The following is an 18,946-nucleotide window of genomic DNA, read 5'->3' as shown; positions in this document are numbered from 1 at the left end:
TTAAACCAACACTTAACTACCTCTATGTATAAGAACCTCACTCAAATCTTAGGCTTCATTTGGAACAGTTTTTTGCCATAGCTTTTTCACTGCTTTCATGAAATTTTGTATTAAAAAGTTGCTTTAGAAAACTGTCCCAAATGAAGCCTTAAACTGTACAACAAAGCTCCAACACTTAGTTTTCATTTATTTTTAAAACTCTTGATAAGTTGGTCATGGCATGGACAGATGCATCAGTCTATTAATTTATTTTTTTGTCTAACGTGAGATACCTAAATAAGAAATTTTTCAATGGTATGATTATTATTTCCTCTCTTTTTTACCATCCTCAAATACAATCATGGTCCCGGAAGAAATTATTATGTGCGATCACCAGATCATCCGGAGGTTAATCAGGATGCGTCACGTCACCCGGTACACAGCAACACACAGTACCGATACACAACAACGAAGTGACCTGGCTTGTCCTGATTCGCCTCCTAGCGGCGTCCGGTGACCGCACATAATAATTTCTCTCATTCCAAGCTTTGGGTTGGTGGTGGTCCTCAGATGAGGGGTTGATTAAATTGATTGATATTGAAAAACCTGTATTGTATTCCTCAGCTTCCAGACAGTTCCATGTGGTTCATGGCCCTTTGCTTTGCTGTTTTTCTGCAGATAAGCCATCCAGCATTTGTTGCCAATAAAACAAAAAGTTATTTGGAAGAACTTTTCATTTTGAATTATTTGCACACAAATAATTCTATTCGAATCTCTGTATAGTTTCATGAATACAAAAGTGCCCAACAATGATGCTGAATTTCAGGCCATGTGATACCTGCAGCTGTCTTATTAGTAATTGGAAGAGACTGGGAATTGCTTGCTCGGCAGGTCGACTTGCCAAGTGGGAATCTATGAGCTTTAGCTTAAAAGAAAGGCAATGGACCGAACAGACAAGAAAGCTCATATACTGCTAGTGGGAACTTTAAAACCCTCAAGCTTCAACATGGGTTGTATTAATTATTAATTTATTATCTTTGTTAATTAAGCTAATTTACTGTAATAATTATTAATTAAGATCTATATAGTTATAAATATTGTTAATAATAGAATATCTTATTTCGGAAAAAATTAATAAATAATTAGTTGGTCTAATTAGCTCCTAATTTGCCAAATTATTCACTTAATCAATCAATCTACAGCCATTTAATTTAATTTTTTATCAAAATACCTAATTTGTTATTTTAAATTTTTTTTTAACTTTTTAATCATAATCATTACTAAATTAGTACTCTATTTTTTTAGTTTATTTATGATAGTCTAATTTAATCATTTTTTTCAACTAAACTATCATTGATAAGCATAGATAAAGTTTTAACCTTTATGAAGGATTTTATGTTTTTTATTTAATACTTTCTAAAGACACAAATCTATATTAGTTATTCCTCTTGATCTTAGGAGATAGCTATTGATTAAGATTGATCGCAGACTAATAAGATTCTAAAGTAAAATTAGTATGTAATGACTTCCCATTTTGGATAGGATGTAGCTCACAAGCAAAGGAGAGGGAGAGAGAGAAAGTGGAATCCCTATGATATATTGTTAAAAAATGGTAATTAATCAATCACCGACTTAGGCTTCATTTGGAATGGCTTTCTTGTTGCTTCTTTTTTTTTTTATAAAAATTAACAATTTTTTATTAAAAAATTATTTTAGATCCAATTAGTAGTAACAAGTCGTATAGCCCTAGGGTATCTTATTGATTGAAAATAAGTAACTTTTTAAATGGGCGAATTTTACGGCCAACCTTGATTATAGAAAGTTTCAGTCCCCATCAGGAAATTTTATTAGGTCCGGACACTTGACGTAGCTCTACATTCGGACGCCAATAAAATATCGCCACGTGCTCTTACTCTTTACCGCGCGGCCCGTCAACCCGACCCAGAACGGAAACCCGGTTTTGCTATGTTCGTGTATTGCTTGGTATTGCTAGGTATTGCTTGGCAATAATGAGAAATACCGCTCTGTCAAGACCAATACCGAGCAATACCAAGCAATACCTAACAAAACTGGGGTATTGCTATGTATTGCTCAGTATTGCTAGGTATTGGTCTTGACATAATGATATTTCTCATTACCGAGCAATACCGAGTAATACCGAGCAAAACCTAGCAATACCCTAGTCTGTACAAATCAGCTAATACATAGCAAAACCGGGTTCCGGTCCGGGTCGGGTCGTCAGGCCGTGCGGTAAAGAGTAAGAGCACGTGACGACATTTTATTTACGTCCGGATGTAGAGCTATGTCAGGTGTCCGGACCTAATAAAAATTCCCCCAACAGACATGTCACGTCTCACTAAGTACTCAATATAATCTTAGGGAACATATAGATATATTTAATGATGATATTATAGTTAAGAGGCGCATTTAGGCGTGATAACAAATATCTAGGGATTTTGAGATGTATCAATCATTATTAGAAAATTACAAATATATACGGACATTCATCTATTGCAAAGTGCTTTATATGGTGGGAGTTCTAAGAATTAGTGTTGGTATGTTTGTTTGGGCGGCATGACCATAGTCTGTGAGTGATGTAGTCGGTGAGCGACCATGGTCAAAAGAACTGTAGTCGGCAGGCGACAGTGGTCGGAAGGACCGTAGTCGACAGGAGACAGAGGTTAGAAGGACCAAGGTTGGCAATGGCGGTTGAAAGGACTGTGATCAGCTAGGGACGGAGGTCGAGGGGACTATAGTCGGCGGGTGACAGTGGTCGAAAGGACCGTAGTCGGCTGACGATGAAGGTAAGAAGGACAATAATTGGCGGGCAATGGAGGTCGAGAGGACTGTAATCAGCCGGCAACTAAGGTCGTGAGGATATTAGTCGGAGGGAGATGGAGCTCAGGAGGACTGTAATCGATGGAGATGGTTGTTGGAAGGAATCCAGACGGTGATCGATGAAACGAAAAAAATTCGGCGGTGGCCAGGAAGAACTCTCGCGGTGGTCGAGAAACTGAAGAAAGTCGGTAAAAACTCCGACGGTGGTCGACGAACGGGCAGAAGTTGGGAAGTGGTCGGGAAGAACTTCGATGGTGGTCGACGAACGGGCGGAAGCTAGGAAGAAATCTGGCGTTGATAGGGAAAAACTCTGACGGTGGTTAATGAACAGACGGAAGTTCGGCGGTGGTCGATGGTAAATCAGCTTCCAACTTCTTCCCTTCTCTTCATCTTTTTTTCATGTGAAGAATGGGGGCTATTATAATTTTTTGATAGTAACATGGATTATAAATATGAGGAGGATCAAGGCCAAAATGGGAGTGATTTGAATTGACAACTAATATTGATCCCCTTGATCATGGACTGTTTATTGGCCATTTGGATGTCTTAATGATATCAAAATTTGGTGATATTGAGCTCGTTGGATTCATCTCACCGAGCCGCTCTATTCGACTATAAGCATGCCACATTTAGAATTCATTTGGTAATCCAAATTATGGTTTGAACCTTCTAAAAGCGCTTTGAGTCTTCGATTTGGATCCATTCGAGCTCAAATCAAGTTGAACTTGGTGTTGTTGGGTTCGGCTTTTCGAGATGTTCAGTTCGACTATAAGTTTGCTGAAATTGGATTTTGGATGATCTCAAATTTGATTTCAGAAACTTTCAACTCAATGTTGCCTTTAGATTTGTTTCTGATTAAGATAATTTTTTTATAATATATCAACATTGATTTTGACAAAAAATCTAGCCCACAAAAATGGATAAAAGAGAACACATATTTAAAAATCTAGAAAAAGAAAAAAAAAAACATATGGCTAAACCCAGATGAAATAATTCACTATTTTAATATAGGTTATCAATATCTACTCTTCCTCTCAATTGGAGAAGCTATAATTACAAAATTTATAAAATAACACTAAATTAACCTCTTGTGGTTGTAGATGAAAAAGTTGGAGATTTGGTGAAAGGTGATGATAATAGTTAGATTATGATAGTTGGATATTTATGGTCAAACAATAATGTATGTGTGATTGGAGATCAGATGACAATAATTGGATAATTAAAGGTTGAACGTCGACAAACGCGCAATGACAATTTGAAGACTATGGTTCGCAGTTGGGTGAATATAACTGGGTAGTGATGGTCACATGATGGTGATCGAGAAGTGATGGTGAATCGATACTGGTTGGTTGGCAGCAGTTGTTGTTGTGGTCATTGTTGATGCTCGAGCACGACCATATAATGCTTTAAATCTCTAAGCCCTCTCCAATTGTAAATCATTGTATCTTTGATGTGTAGGATGAGATTTTCCTCATAGTTTTCAAAATTGACATTTTGATAAATGTATCCAAAATCCGAAAACACTCCTTGAGATGACCTTGTTGGCATCGTTATTTGTGCGAATGCTCTCGAGCGTGTTCGATCGAGTTGATTGACCCTCGTAGAGTCCAATTTGAGTCAAATCGATATCAATTTGAGTTTAATTATATTAAATTAATGCTGTCTAACCGCGTCAAACCTAAATAGATTTGATTTGAGTTAAATTGAGTCTGATTTTAACTTAAATCTGACCCAAATGAGTTCAAATTCAATGGCTCAAATTTAAACCTAGTTCACTTTCTATCAGTTTGAACTTCCTCCCCAAATCAGGAAATCGACGGCACCTAAATTCAAATTCTGAGCCATCGCTTTTAAGCTCCTCCGCCTCCTCCTCTCTCGTACGAGCTGAAGACCGCCGATCTTCCCTAGCCGATGCCGATCATCCCTCCTCAGTTTGCCTCTCTTGATCGCAAGCAGCACGAAGCCGAGGCCACTCCCCAGCTCCCCTCCTCGTCGGCTCGTGCGAATCACCCAGGCGGAAGCTCCCTTCCATTCGTCTCTCTCATTTGAAGGCTAGCCGACCTCGGCCTCTATTACGCCCGAACACTCGAGCTCGAGCAGCATCCGACTGCCGCCAGCCCCTAGCCCTATTTGAGCATTCTTGGACCTTCGACCCGCTCGACGGCATCCAGTCGGCCTTCCAGCCGCTTGCCATCTTGCAGCCGACCGACTCAGCCTTCGCCGACTTCCGACCACCTGCAGTCGGAGCCAAATAGCCGTCCAGCCGGACCTCCGTCAAGGTATATGCTAGTTTCATGTAAATCCTAATATTAATCTTTCAAATGAATAGTGTTTTGGAGTTAATCATTATGTGGATCGTGATGGATTTCAAATTAATTTGCTTATGAGGGTTCTGATCTTACATATAGGCAAACTTGCATGATTACACAAGCGATGATATCCATATATATACGCTATCTCAAGTTTGATTTTAGTTGCTAGGAAGACTTCAGTTGAATATATACATTGACATTGTGTATGCATTGATTAATTTGTCATATGGCCTTCATGTAAACCGGTATTGGTAACTAAACCTTGCGGACGTTTTACTGTCAAATGTATATCTTGGTCTATAGCCATGGATTTGAACTTGTGGGTTAGGCATTTTTGTTGCATTGCGTAACAGAAATCATTACCTAGCAATGTCATTTTTTTAAAATATAATTAATGTCTCAAATCATGTTCACTTCACCGTGACTATAGGGTAGTTAATGTGTTTACTTCACGGTGAGTATGGGCTAGTTCTGATTAGTCCCATTTATACATGAATAGCCTGAGTCAAAGTATGTAGAATTTATTTTATAACATAGATTGATAGTTAACTTTGCATAGTATAGTACCATGCATGATCAAACTTGATTACCATTTTCCTTTTGTGTCTCTCACCACTCTTGCATTTGCATAAGACTGGATTTGAGATACTAGGTGGAGTTGATGGTAAATCCATGTTGGGGTTGACGAGATCTTTAGTGGGGTTTAGGTTGTAATCCCCTTGTGGTGTCTTACATTAGTTAGACCATGAGTGTTAGTATTGAGTTTACGGTACATCTTTTATATATTTAGGATTAAAGACTGGTGGTATAGGTATATTGTTGTATGTCTGATCGTTGGGCAGGTTCTCCATTTTTCGGATGCTATAAATTTCACACATTCATGTCACATTGATGGTGTCATTTTCATCTTTCTCTCACGCATGCTTTGTATGTGGTGATTCTTCTCATGATTTTTCTTTTTTTCGACCGACCAAGTGACTATATGATCCTTGTATGCTAAATAGTCCGATTGAGCCCATCTTCACTTAAATTAGAAGAGCCTAGAATTACCTTTATGCTCCAAACCTAAAAGTGAATAAAATAGCATTCTTAATCAATAGTTTTCCTAGGTCAAGGCCTAGGATGTAATTAACCACGGGGGGCTTGTGCCCGTGGGGATCCGACACCCACATCAAATAAACTCCATTCGAGCTTATGTATCGAATGAGAGAAATCTCGTAACTATCGATTTGCTATTCTTCATGGATAATCATATATATAATTACATCTTCTTTCCCATTGACGTGCTTGTGTAGAGCGTAAAAGCCTACTACAATTTTGTCCTACGGGATAGTGTGACCATTTCATTTAGATTCTGATCCCTATTAGCAGCATCATTTCGAAGACCTACAAACCCATATCGATTTCTTATCATAAGCCATCCTTCCAATATATAAGTGTCTTAATGATCTCAGGATTGAATAATTTTGGTCTCTTTAGATTTCTTTCATCGAGATGCATATTTTGATTATATGCAAGCATGAATCAAATATCATTTGATCATTTAATTAATATCATAACATTTTAATTTACTTATTTGGGCCTATTAGGAGTTGTATCGAAACACTTTTAATGTCATTGGATTTGCTCATAACCACATTCAATTATACTATAAATTTGTTGAAGTTAAAGTATAAATAATCCTGAAATCATTCATGAAGTTTCTTGCAATAAGATATATACTTGATTAATATATTTTCTAGCCACGTTTTAAAATCAAATATTTTAATCATAATTATTTTGCAAATTAAGAATTGCAAGTATAACATATAAAATATATTTATTTATTAAACTAAACTTATGTCAATTTTTTAAAAAAATATTGAATTTATTTATTTGGACATGCCTTGATCAAATATTAAGAATTTGATTAAATCAATGGATGTAATTTTATTATGAATTTTGATATTTAAATAAAATTATAAACATAAAAATAAAAAACTATAGTTTAGATTTTGAGTGGAATTCCCCATCATAAATTAATCGTCCTAGTTATTGCCACGGGACGAATTTACGAGGATTTGTGCTAAAATTAATGTCACTCTAAATCCAACACAAAAATCCCATAAGTAAAACAATCGACTCTTCTACATTTCTTCTTTCAATAAACACTGGCTACACGTGTGATTTAATTTAGGGACGAATCCCCCTATTGCCGGGGAAATTATTCTGCGTTGAATCCGGATGAAAAGAATAGTCATGACATGTGAGTGAGTGTACATAGAGTTGTGCTCTGAACCAAAATATCAATTTTCTTCGTTGATTTCTGCTGCGTACTTCCTCCACGTTGTCTATTTTTACTGTTTGAAGATCGTAGTTGCTGATTTTTGTTGTTTGGAACTCAGATCCGTGAATAACAACAAAGAAGGTTGATGGGGAAGTGGAGCAAATCAAATATGGGATAGAGGAAAGGTTTTAACTCTAGAAAATCGGATGGAGAGCTCATTGGGAGGGATAGAAGAGATAAAAAAGAAGCTCATGGAGATGCAATCCAAAATCTCACCAACGGCTTCGATTGCTAACCCTCAACACGATTTGTCCGGGGTTCCCTTAGGAGATTGGATGAGAGGAGTTCAACGAGGTGAGTTTCTTCCATAAAGAACCACCCCCCGTGGCATCGAGAAGGGGCAGATCAGGGTTTCCGAATGAAGGGATAGCAGGGAGAGAGTTCTAAGATGGGATTTATGGAGGGGGGTGATAGGGTGACTGACCAGTATGGGATGTCGTTTGGGCAAGGGGAGTGGACTGCCGGAGAGGGAGGTGGACGAGGTAAGCCATTGGGATCGGTTCATGGGAGGCGGATAGAAGAAAGGTGGGATTGCCACCCTCGATACATAGGGGGAACTATATGTGGGAGAGGAAGTTGTGGTGGAGAAGCGAATGTGAGGAATTTGAAGATGCAGGTGCTCGAAGGGGAGAATGCTCATGGGTGGGTATATCGGGTGGAGATGTATTTTTTATACTATAGTTGATGCTACTGTAATTGATGTGTAAATGCCATCACTGATATGTTTAATTACTTGTGTGCGAGATGTTAAAATGCAGTTATTTTATTATTTATTATTTGGGTGGCTTGCAATAGATTTGTGGTGGAATTGCATAAGACATGGTTGAGAGAAATTTGTGACAGAATTAATCATCTTTATAGAAATTGTGACTAACTTGTGATGTATTTGCAACATATTAAAGTGAAGAATTTATCAGCTCATTATGTTACAAATATGCCGTAAATTTGTGAGGATCTGTAATTGGGCCCAACATATTGCTAAGGAACATTCATTACAATTTTGTGACAGATTTTTTCTTTAGCAAAAAATATTCTGAATGAATTTCTATTGCAAAACATAATCTGTGATGGATATTTCGTACTTCACGACAAATTATTTTCATTGAAAATCTGTTGTATTGTTGTAGTGGGTGGTAGTTGCGCCAATCATCGGAACCTGTCAATGCAGAGAAAGCCAATGTTGGTACTATATAGCAAGAAGATGGCTTCAAATAAAGGACTACTTGCCTCTTTTGTTGATTTGCAGGCTTGAGACACAGAATTTCTCATCTGTTCGAGACCTTTGTGGAGATTTATTATTTAAGGTACGCCATTGCCTCTGTTTTCATCATATTTTGAGATAGCATGCAACTAATGATTGACTGAGCTAAGATTTTGGGGCAAGCATTAGTATTAAATTAGTTCAAACATTTTAGCTGAATATATTTTTCTTTCTCTTCGACTATTTTAGCATCAGTAGCTTATTCGTATATGTTCTCTAAGATATAATTGCTTACCCCTTTTATAATTCTGAATTATCCATTACCTCTAGAATTATGTAAGAGAAAACTTGGGACTTTCTTGACAGAAATGGCTATTTCAGGAGGCATCAATATTGCTTGATTATGCCTTTAATTGCTTTTTATTTACTTTCAACAAAATGATTTTTCTCATTTTTTTCTCCATAAATAGTCTAATTATAATGTGCGCGCTAAATATTCATTCAAGTTATCAACTATTCTTCCATCTTATATTAACCAAATCTATAAGTCAAATCATATATATATATATATATATATATATATTTTTGACATTTGAGCCCTTAAGGCAAACTTATATACACATCACATATGCAAGCTTCGAACTCAAGACCTCTTGATTTATAGTGAAATCTTCCAACTAATAGATCAAGATGAGCTACATATTTAAGAGTCCAAAAAAGCAATTATGCATCACACATTAATTGGAAATCCAAGCCATCTTTGACCTTTACAGGAAGCTATCATGTTATTTTTCCAATACTTAATGACTCACTCATCCACAACCAAAATCCATTCATTTATCATGTCTCAACAGTCAACATAAACCCCACAAAAACCGTAAAACAAAGAGGCGTGATCCTTCTCCAATTATACTATATTTGATAAGTCATTGAGGTTTTGTATCACCTAAAAAACAACAAAATAGGTATTAATTTGACTAATTGCAGGAGCTCAGTAAGCACAATATTATGGAGCATAATAGGTCAACAAAGACAGCTCTAGTAAGACCAAAAGGCCTTTTATGACTCGAATATTCTGACCGGTGACCATTCGAATAAGGGAAAATGAGAAATAGGGGTTCAGTTTGATTTAGGCGTTTTTGCTTTCCATAAGCTTTTCCGACGGCCCGATTGCCAGAAATCCTTTCAGTTAAAACTTAAAACCAGATTAATGGCTTGCGTGCTAGCACTACTCTCCTTTTTCTGGCGGCAATTTTTGACAGAATTTATTGTTGAAATCTTTTTTACTTTTCTTATCGTGAAGGGATTGGCTTTTGTTACGCGCACTCTTTATTTATTTTGCCTTTAGTGCTCTAATCAAGATTTAAAATGAGTAGAGAAATAATTTATACCAAATGTAATAGTTTTGTTCTAAATATATGCTGAGAATTTTATCTAATGGTGTCAATATATGACATGACCTGGAAACCCTACTTAAAAATTTTGGGTTCGGATTGACTTCTTTAACAAAAGGGTCGGATTCGAGTTTAAGTTTTTTGACTTGATTGAAAATATGGTCGGGTTTAGGTTAACTCGTGAACCCAAATGCAACTTATTTGACATGTATGTCACTCACATCTTGACCGTTTGTCCCACTTCACACTTATCACGCTTCGTACCTGCGTACTCACTCTCTCCTGCTTGCTGCTCCCGGTCACTATCGCGCTCGTCTGCCCACTCTCAGTTCCCCTGTTAAACCTAACTGAGTTAGCTGGTCGGGTCGGGTTCAGGTTTGGCATATTAAGAGCAAGTCAATTTCAGGTGATATGAACTAGACCTGAAAACTTGTTTTGACACCCCTAATTATATCTCGAACAGAGAAGGGCGAACACCACCTTTAGAGGAAAAAGTGTTAGAATAATTTGATAAAATTTTGTAAGGATGAATAACAAAGACTTATATTTATTTCAAAATAATTTTAATAATTGTAAAATCATTTTGACCAAAATATATCTACCAAAAAAATTAGCCCCTCCCTTAGCCTTTCTCTTCTCCCTTTGGTTTCCTCTCAAATGTTTATTATTTTTCAAGGATATAGAAAGCAAATGTTTGATGACCTTCGTTTAGAAAAATTATAAACCCCTCAGCACGGGAGAGTACTCAACCCTGTTCAAGGGTGTAAACGAGCCGAGTCGAGTAGAATAGTGGCATTTTCGAGTTGAGCTCGTTTAATGAACTCATACTCGACTCGCTATATAAAATCAAAGCTCTAGCTCAGCTTGATACTCGATTTAAGGCTCATTTGTCTGAAACGTTGGCAATGGGAAGGGGAAGAAGAAGACGATGACGTTATTGTTGACATTACAAAGTGGGAAGAAGTGGTCGGTGGTCCATGGAAGATGCGCTAATTATTCTTAGTTTGCAGCTTTTTGTCTTTTTCGACTTAAATAGATGCTTTTTTTTTTTTTTTGAACAAAAAATTGTAGGCTTGTAGCTAGCATTTATTATGCTACAACTTCTTGAAGGTATAAACACCGAACCATGAACCTTAACATTTATTATGCTATAGCTTCCTTGATGGGCCTCCCGCCTTTTTCTAATGGTTCAATCATTTGAAATTCATTTATATTTAATTAAATTATAAGTATTTAAAAATATTCAAATAATCATTTGATTTTGCTCACGAGCTCGCGAGTCAAAACTAATTGAGCTTGAACTCGAGCTCATTTAACGAATGAGCTCGTGGCTCAATAAAGCTCTGCTCGTGAGCTCGTTATCGAGTCAAGTTTAAACTGGCTCGGCTTACTTACACCCCTAACCCGTTACTTATCATTCAATCTTGTTGCTTTTTAGCTAGTTTGACTCCCAATGAGCTTCATCTTTTTATTATTTTAAACGTTCAAAATAGCAAGAAACCTTTCAAGCTTTGCATTTTTTTTTTAATATATAACTTGGAACCATATTCTCAAATAATAAGATAAACGTTTCAAAATAGCAAGTAATTTTTTTTTTTTTAATTTGAAACCATGTGATCAAATTATTATATATAAAAAGATATTCAATTGGATTTGAATTTTGTGCGTGGGAGACATTCTTGCATTTCTCATAGGATTAGCTACGAAAAATAGAGAATTAGAGATCGAGAGGGCGGAGATTTCTAATTTCTTTAATGCTTGAAAATAAGTTACAGCGTGACAATTCGCTATCTTCTTAGGCTTGCCTTTTAACTCCTATTTATTAATAGGGGTAGAGATAATGCACGATAGAATATTTATATTAAAGTTAAATACATGAATTATATAATTTCGCATAACAAATGTTTGTCATAGTGTAGAGATACAAATGAAGTCTTTTCAAATAAGAAGAAGGCCCACATTAAGTTATTGGCTTACTTTGAATGTGTTGGCTGAGTTCTTGAAGTAGCTCCAAATGAGCATATCCAAGTAACTTCATGGCCGATTATTTTGAGGAGTTCACTATGACTCTGATGAGTATTAATATATCATCAAATAATTTTTATGCTCTGACATGAATCTCGAGGTAAATTTGAATTTTAAAACTTTTGAAAATAAATTCGGGACCATTTGAACTTTGATTTCAACAAATTTATAATCAAACTAAACGTTAAAAAAAATGAATCCAACGACACCAAATTTTGACCCAATCCGAGTCCAAATGTGTCCAAATCAAGGGCTCAAAGCACATTTAAAAGGTTCAAAATATAAATTAGATGATCAAATGATATCAAAATGTGACATGCTTATTATTGAATCGAATGGATTGAAGAGATGAATCTAATGAGCCTAAGATTGTTGAATTTCGCATCATTAAGACAATTAAATACACAAAACGGTCCATGATCAAAAGAGTCTATATCGGTCGTCCACTTGAAACTCCCAACACGTCATTGATTTTCTTCCTATTTACTGGTCACGTCACTTGATCTTCTTCCTTTTTCTTCACTGAAGGGGGACCAATTAATGATGAGAGAAAATGAAGAGAAATCAAAGAGTTGGATTTTTGCTATCACTCGACCACCGACCGGCCACTGACTATCATCGAACTTTCATTGAATTTTTGCTCGGCCACAAATTGTCTCTGGTCTTATGCCTCACCACTATTTGTCGTCGGATTTCCTCCCGATGCCACCAACCCTATCACATTACAGTCTTTCTAACCTCCGTTGCTCACCGCCTATGATCCTTCTAACCATCGTTAGTGACTACAGTCCTTCTGACCATTATCGCCCGACTATAAGTCTTCCGACCACTATCGCCTGACTATAAGTCTTCCGACCATTGCCACTTGACTACGATCTTTGTCACCCGACTACAGTCCTTCCAATCATCGTCACCCAACTACGATCTTTCTGACCTCCATCGCCCGTCGTATATGGTCCTTCCGACTACCGTCACCCAATTACGGTCGTTTTAATCAAGTCACCCGACTAGAGTCTTTCTGACCTTCATCGTCCGCCGACTATGGTCCTTCTAACCACCATTATCTGACTATAATCATTCCGACCATCGTCACCCGATTATGATCTTTCTGACCACCGTCACCTGACTATAGTCCTTCTGACCACCGTCGCTGGACTGTGGTCCTTCCAACTTACATCGCTCATCGACTTTGATCCTGTCGACCAAACGAAAATGTCAATACCGATTCTTCCAACTCCCACCATGTATTGCTACATCGAGCCAAGACCTTCCCCCCAAGAGAATGTCTCATTTGTAATCAACTGCAAACATTAGTGGATTCATTTAAACCGAGCAAGTTCTTGTGATTTTTTCTCATTTTCAGTGGATTTCATGTAAAAACTCTAGCATCTCATATGAACAATGCACTCTCACTTTCATTGATTGTGTGTTAGATCTTCATATAAAGCTAAGATGTTAAACTTTATATTTTTCTACCGCCGCAAATGTGCCAGGACGCAATAGTTTGACGCCGTCTATGGGAACATGATTCCTAATTGGGCAGAAACTTTTGCTCCAATTTCGAATGGTCGTTCACTTCAACCTCCTAGACATGATTGAAGCAACATTATCCCTTTGCCAAAATTTTATTATCAGATATAAAAGAAGCCTTTCACTATTATGGGCAACCTTATACATTATTTTATCGTGTCTCCAACATCAACCATGTCTAAGGTAATTATAATAAAAAAATAGATGAAAAATAATAAAGAACACATCAATACAAGAAAATGATATATAATTTTTAAACAATTTTAGTAGCTTCATATTTAAAATATTGAATGTTAATATATTTTAAAAATTATTTATACTTGTTGCGGGCTAGAATATACGCGGCGATAGAGTTGAAATACTTTCGTCTTAGCGTTGTACGAATATTCAGCACACAAACATGAAAGGAAATAACACCAGGATTTTTACGTGGAAAACCCGAAAGAGAGAAAAAACCACGGGGTCACGCCCAGTTGAAGTAATTCCACTAGTGTTTGTTTGAAGTACAAAGGCTGATTCGTCCCACAAGTTAGGATGATCAGATTATAAAGAGTTTCTCCTGAATTGAAATTCAGTTACAAAGTTATGCAGAATTTTGGCGTCTCCCGAATATCCGGCAGAATTCTGACGTATTCAGGCGGCGGAAAGAACTCTGACGGTGGTCGAGGAGGAGCTGATTCTCCTCCTTCTCTTCTTCTCTCTCTTGCTTCTTCTCTCTCTTGCTTGAGTCCCCCATCATTAGAAATGAGGGGTCTATTTATAATTTTTCTGGAGTGGCATAGCTCGTAAATAGGTGTGAGATCAAGGTCAAATAGGGAGTGGTCGAATGGGCGGCTGATATTGAATCCCTTATCGTGCACCGTTTGTCAGACATTTGAAGGCCTTGGTGATGTCGGAATTTGATGATCTTGGGCTCGTTGGATTCGTCTCGTCGAGCCATTTGATTCGACTATAAGCTCGTTAAAATTGGAGACCGTTTGGTAACTTAAATTGTGGTACGAGCTTTCCAACAGCATTTCGGGTGCTTGATTTCGGCTCATTTGGGCTCGGATCGAGTCGAATTTGGTGTCGTTGGGTTCATATTTCCGAGACGCTCAGTTTGACTATAAGCTCACTAAAATCGGAGTTCGGGAGCTCCCGGATTTAATTTTTTGAAGTTTTCGGTTCAGTTTTGCCTCGATATTCGTGCTTGATGAAGATAATTTTTTGAGGATATAACACTAATATTTTTTAAATGAACTAGCTCATTTAAAATGACTCAAATCAGAATTGACTGAGAATTTAACTCGTTTTTTAACTAAATCGAGCCACTCATTTGCACACTTAACCCTCCTAATTGAAATGAAAGTATAAATCCTTTCTGACCAGTGACCACTCCGCCCATTCAAAGGCAGCAAGTCCGCTTGCCCGGCCAACGCGGAGTAGAGTACTATATTCCTATTTCAGTCATACATAAAATATATTTCATAGTGGTGCGGGGCTCACCGACTTTCCCTCTCCTCACCATCTTACGCTACTTTCCACTTCAGTGGTCACCAGCTTCAACTTTTTCCCTTTTCTTTTCTCGAATCCCTTCATCGTAGCTTCCCTTCTCCTCTGTTAAACCGTCTCTATGAAATCCCGTCCATCCACGTGCTCCAATTCATTTCATTAAAGCTCTATTTATTTTACGCTCGTTGAACGCTGAAGTCTTATCTTCCCCCACATCGATCCATAGAATTTTATAAATAAACACAAAATTCTCTATTCTTCACCAATCAAAGTCTTAGCGCCCAGAAGAGCTTAAAGAATACTGTCTTCCAATCGTCTGTTAATGGGGTTTCCTGCAGGCGAGCAGCTGCTTTCGGAGATCGCCACCAATGGCGGTCATGGCGAGAAGTCATCCTACTTCGACGGGTGGAAGGCTTACGATGGAGATCCATACCATCCGACGGAGAACCCGGAAGGGGTCATCCAGATGGGTTTGGCTGAGAATCAGGTGAGCCGTGGTGTTCTTTAGGGTATCTCCAACTGAAAATCTCATTTTTTTACTCCAAAATATAATAAAACTAAAAAATGTCGTAATTCATCTCCAATCGAACTCCATTTTATACCTCCTTTTGCGATGGTAATGGTCTTTCTCTTCTTTCATGCGTTTCTTCGGAAAATTCGATAAAGACAAAAAAAAAAAAACAAAGATGAACTGTGCAACGCCAATATTGACGTCGCATTGTTCACCCGCAACCAAATAGCGGAAGTTTTACCATTTGGCTGGAACTCGCGAGCAACGTCATTCATGTGTTTGGAGTTCGGTTGGAGATGCCCTTAGAGTCAATGAAATGAGTCGAATCATACAGATACAGATCAAAAGGCAGAAGAAAGAAAAAAAAAATTTAAGCTTTGCTCTGCATTTTATATGTACATTGAATAGAGAAAGAATTCTTAGATGCTTAGAGCTATTTGGTCTTGTTTTCAACAGCTAAGCCATGACTTGCCAGAGGAATGGATGTGGAAGCACCCGGAGGCCTCCATTTGTACGCCGGAGGGGGTTGCACAGTTCAAAGCCGTCGCCAACTTTCAAGACTATCACGGCCTTCCACCTTTCAGACATGTAAGTAGCTTATCGTTTGTATATAGTTCCAAGAACTTGCAACAACATCTATACAAAGAGAGCTAATTCTATTTGTATATTATAATAATTAAGGTGTTCAACACCTAATGGATCTTCTGCCATTATTTTACAAGTGCACCTGTATTGGATTGAATGGAATGCATTTTGAAGATCTTGAGCTTGATTTCTGCATTGGGACAAACTAATAAGTTTATGGTAATCATGAAGGCAGTAGCTAAATTTGGTGTGTTATCATGCAGGGAGTAGCTAAATTGATGGAGAAAGAGAGAGGTGGGATGGTCAAATTCGACCCGGACCGAATAGTAATGAGCGGCGGAGCCACCGGTGCGCAAGAGACGCTCGCTTTCTGCCTCGCAAATCCCGGTGATGCCTTCCTCGTTCCCGTCCCTTATTATCCAGCGTGAGTTTTCTTACTTCTTCTTAAAGCTTCCCGTCCTTTTTGATTGCACTTTACCTTCCTCGTTTCCCCTTCTTCTTTCTGGTACACATTATTTTAAAATTAAAAAACTTCTTTAAAAAGTAGTAAAAAAGTCCTAGATTTTATCAAATTAATCCTAAATATCTCTAATGTAGAAATTGAAAGGAATTAAGATATAAAATTCATTTAAATTTAACACATTGATTATAAAAAACTAATTTTGTTTTATTTTTTTGTGATGATTAATTTTATATGATGGAAGAACTAAATAGAAGAAATATGATATTCTATAAGAAAGAAGCTGACAAAGAATCCACCTTTGCTTCAGATTCGACCGCGATTTCTGCTGGCGAAGCCGCGCACGGCTCCTTCCGATCACCTGCGACAGCTCCAACAACTTCAAACTCACCCCCTCCGCCCTCCAATCCGCCCTCGACGACGCCCGCATCGCAAACATACCCGTCAAAGGCGTCCTCATCACCAACCCTTCCAATCCCCTCGGCACGACGATGGACAGATCCACCCTCGAAACTCTCCTCCACTTCACCAACACCCACCGCCTCCACCTCATCTGCGACGAAATCTTCGCCGGCACCGTTTTCGACTCCCCCGCCTTCATCAGCATCTCCCAAATCCTCCTCTCCCATCCCGCCGCCGACCCCAATCTCGTCCACATCGTCTCCAGCCTCTCCAAAACCCTCGGCCTTCCCGGCTTCCGCGTCGGCCTCATCTACTCCTACAACGACGCCGTGGTCGCCACCGCCCGCAAGATGTCCAGTTTCAACCTCGTTTCCACGCAAACGCAGCACCTTCTCGCCGCGATGCTCGCCGACGACGATTTTGTGAGCAATTACTTGGAGGAGAACGCGAGGAGGCTTAGGGAGCGACGGGATTTGTTCGTCGGCGGGCTTGGTCGGGTAGGGATCCGGTGCTTGGAGGGCAATGGGGGCTTGTTTTGCTGGATGGATTTAGGGGCGTTTCTGAAGGAGAGGAGCACGGAAGGGGAGCTGAAGCTATGGAGAGCGATTGTACACGACGTGAAGCTTAACGTGTCGCCGGGGTCGTCGTTCCATTGCCAGGAGCCGGGTTGGTTTAGGGTTTGCTTCGCTAATATGGACGACGAGACGACGGAGGTGGCGCTGAGGAGGATAAGGATGTTTGTGGATAGGGAGAGTGTGGTAGAGAAGCAGCAGCAGAAGAAGATGAGGTTTATGAAGGATACTGGACTGAAGTTGAGCTTGCCGAGGAGGCTCGAGGAGTTGGCGGCGATGACTCCGCGCCTTCCGTCGCCTCACTCGCCCCTTGTGCGAGCCACTACTTGATCGATAGGGAAATTATTAGGTCCGGTCACCGGACCTATTTAACATCCGCTAAAAATTTGTACACGTCTGCAAAATTTTAAGTCAAGTGCGTCAAAAGCGCAGGTGAAGCACAATTAAAGCACAGTCAAAATACAATCAAAACACAGTTAAAACGCACAATCAAAGCTTCAGTCAAGGTGGCAAGTTTTTATTGGATGTCCGGACCTAAAAATAGGCCGGTGACCGGACCTAATAATTTGCCTGATCGATGGGCTTCGATGCTAGTCTAGATTAATTTATTTTTTCTTTTCATTGATTTGCTCAGTCTCATTTATGTAAAAATAAAATTTTGTTGGTTAAAAATGTCTGCATTTGTTTTTTCATGGAAATGTGTATTGATGGGGTAGCACATTTGCATGTTTATACTTATAACCTTGAGGTTGTAAGGGTTGATTGGTTGTATGGGGACTGGGCTTAGGAGATCTAATAAATTAGGTGATTTTGTTTTTTTATAATTTGATTATTTTATGTAATTTGAGTTACATATGAAATAAGAATAATACAAATTAATGTTTTAATTTTGATTGATTTGTTCTTTTATTTGTGTAAGTTGGCTTAAAACGTACTTATTGGTGCTTTTGATTTTTCCTTTGTAATGAAATTTCTCTCAATGAACATTAAGGAGATGTTTGGTTGGATGATACAAAAATGTAATTTAAATAAAATACAATATATTTAAAATGTTGAATTTTTTTAATGCTATAAAACAAATACAATTATTTTTTATTTGAGTTGAATTAAAATGAATATAGCATAAATCCCAATGATAATAACAACCAATGATAGAGAGCGATTATGGCAAGGGGCTGTAATGATAATAAACGGTGGCAATAATGGGGCAAATTATTGCGTCCAGTGTCCAGATTCGTTCTGACATCAATCTGGTGCCGCCACATCACCCAAATACACTGGGACCCAGTGTATATGGGTGATGTGGCGTCACTATATTGG

At 38.3% G+C, this 18,946-nt stretch overlaps 1 protein-coding gene across 3 annotated transcripts; it reads left to right on the top strand.

Moving 5' to 3' along the window:
- The first annotated feature begins 4,916 nt into the window (after positions 1–4,916).
- Positions 4,917–18,429, top strand: LOC110101882 (1-aminocyclopropane-1-carboxylate synthase). Of its 3 annotated transcripts, XM_028697575.1 has the most exons (6): positions 4,917–5,096; positions 8,583–8,759; positions 15,435–15,583; positions 16,064–16,195; positions 16,456–16,616; positions 16,963–18,428. In XM_028697575.1, exons 3-6 carry the CDS (start codon positions 15,563–15,565, stop codon positions 17,954–17,956), a joined length of 1,308 nt encoding a protein of 435 aa, XP_028553408.1. In that variant the 5' UTR covers positions 4,917–5,096; positions 8,583–8,759; positions 15,435–15,562; the 3' UTR covers positions 17,957–18,428. The 3 variants fall into 3 exon arrangements, with proteins under 3 accessions (XP_028553408.1, XP_028553409.1, XP_020685637.1); XM_028697576.1 differs by lacking the exon at positions 15,435–15,583; XM_020829978.2 differs by lacking the exons at positions 4,917–5,096; positions 8,583–8,759 and having other exon boundaries at positions 15,404–15,583; positions 16,963–18,429.
- The last annotated feature ends 517 nt before the right edge of the window (positions 18,430–18,946 follow it).

Source organism: Dendrobium catenatum, unplaced genomic scaffold (genome assembly GCF_001605985.2).
Source record: "Dendrobium catenatum unplaced genomic scaffold, ASM160598v2 fragScaff_scaffold_974, whole genome shotgun sequence".
Classification (NCBI taxonomy): Eukaryota; Viridiplantae; Streptophyta; class Magnoliopsida; order Asparagales; family Orchidaceae; genus Dendrobium; species Dendrobium catenatum.
The sequence above is the reverse complement of the archived record's forward strand: the minus strand, read 5'-3'. Positions and strand labels throughout refer to the sequence as shown.

Bases quoted from the DNA above. Each gene is read 5' to 3' on its own strand.
- LOC110101882 (XM_020829978.2), top strand. From the start codon at position 15,419: ATGGGGTTTCCTGCAGGCGAGCAGCTGCTTTCGGAGATCGCCACCAAT. The intron at 16,196-16,455 runs GTAAGTAGCTTA...GTTATCATGCAG, and splicing joins GCCTTCCACCTTTCAGACAT to GGAGTAGCTAAATTGATGGA. The intron at 16,617-16,962 runs GTGAGTTTTCTT...CCTTTGCTTCAG, and splicing joins CCCGTCCCTTATTATCCAGC to ATTCGACCGCGATTTCTGCT.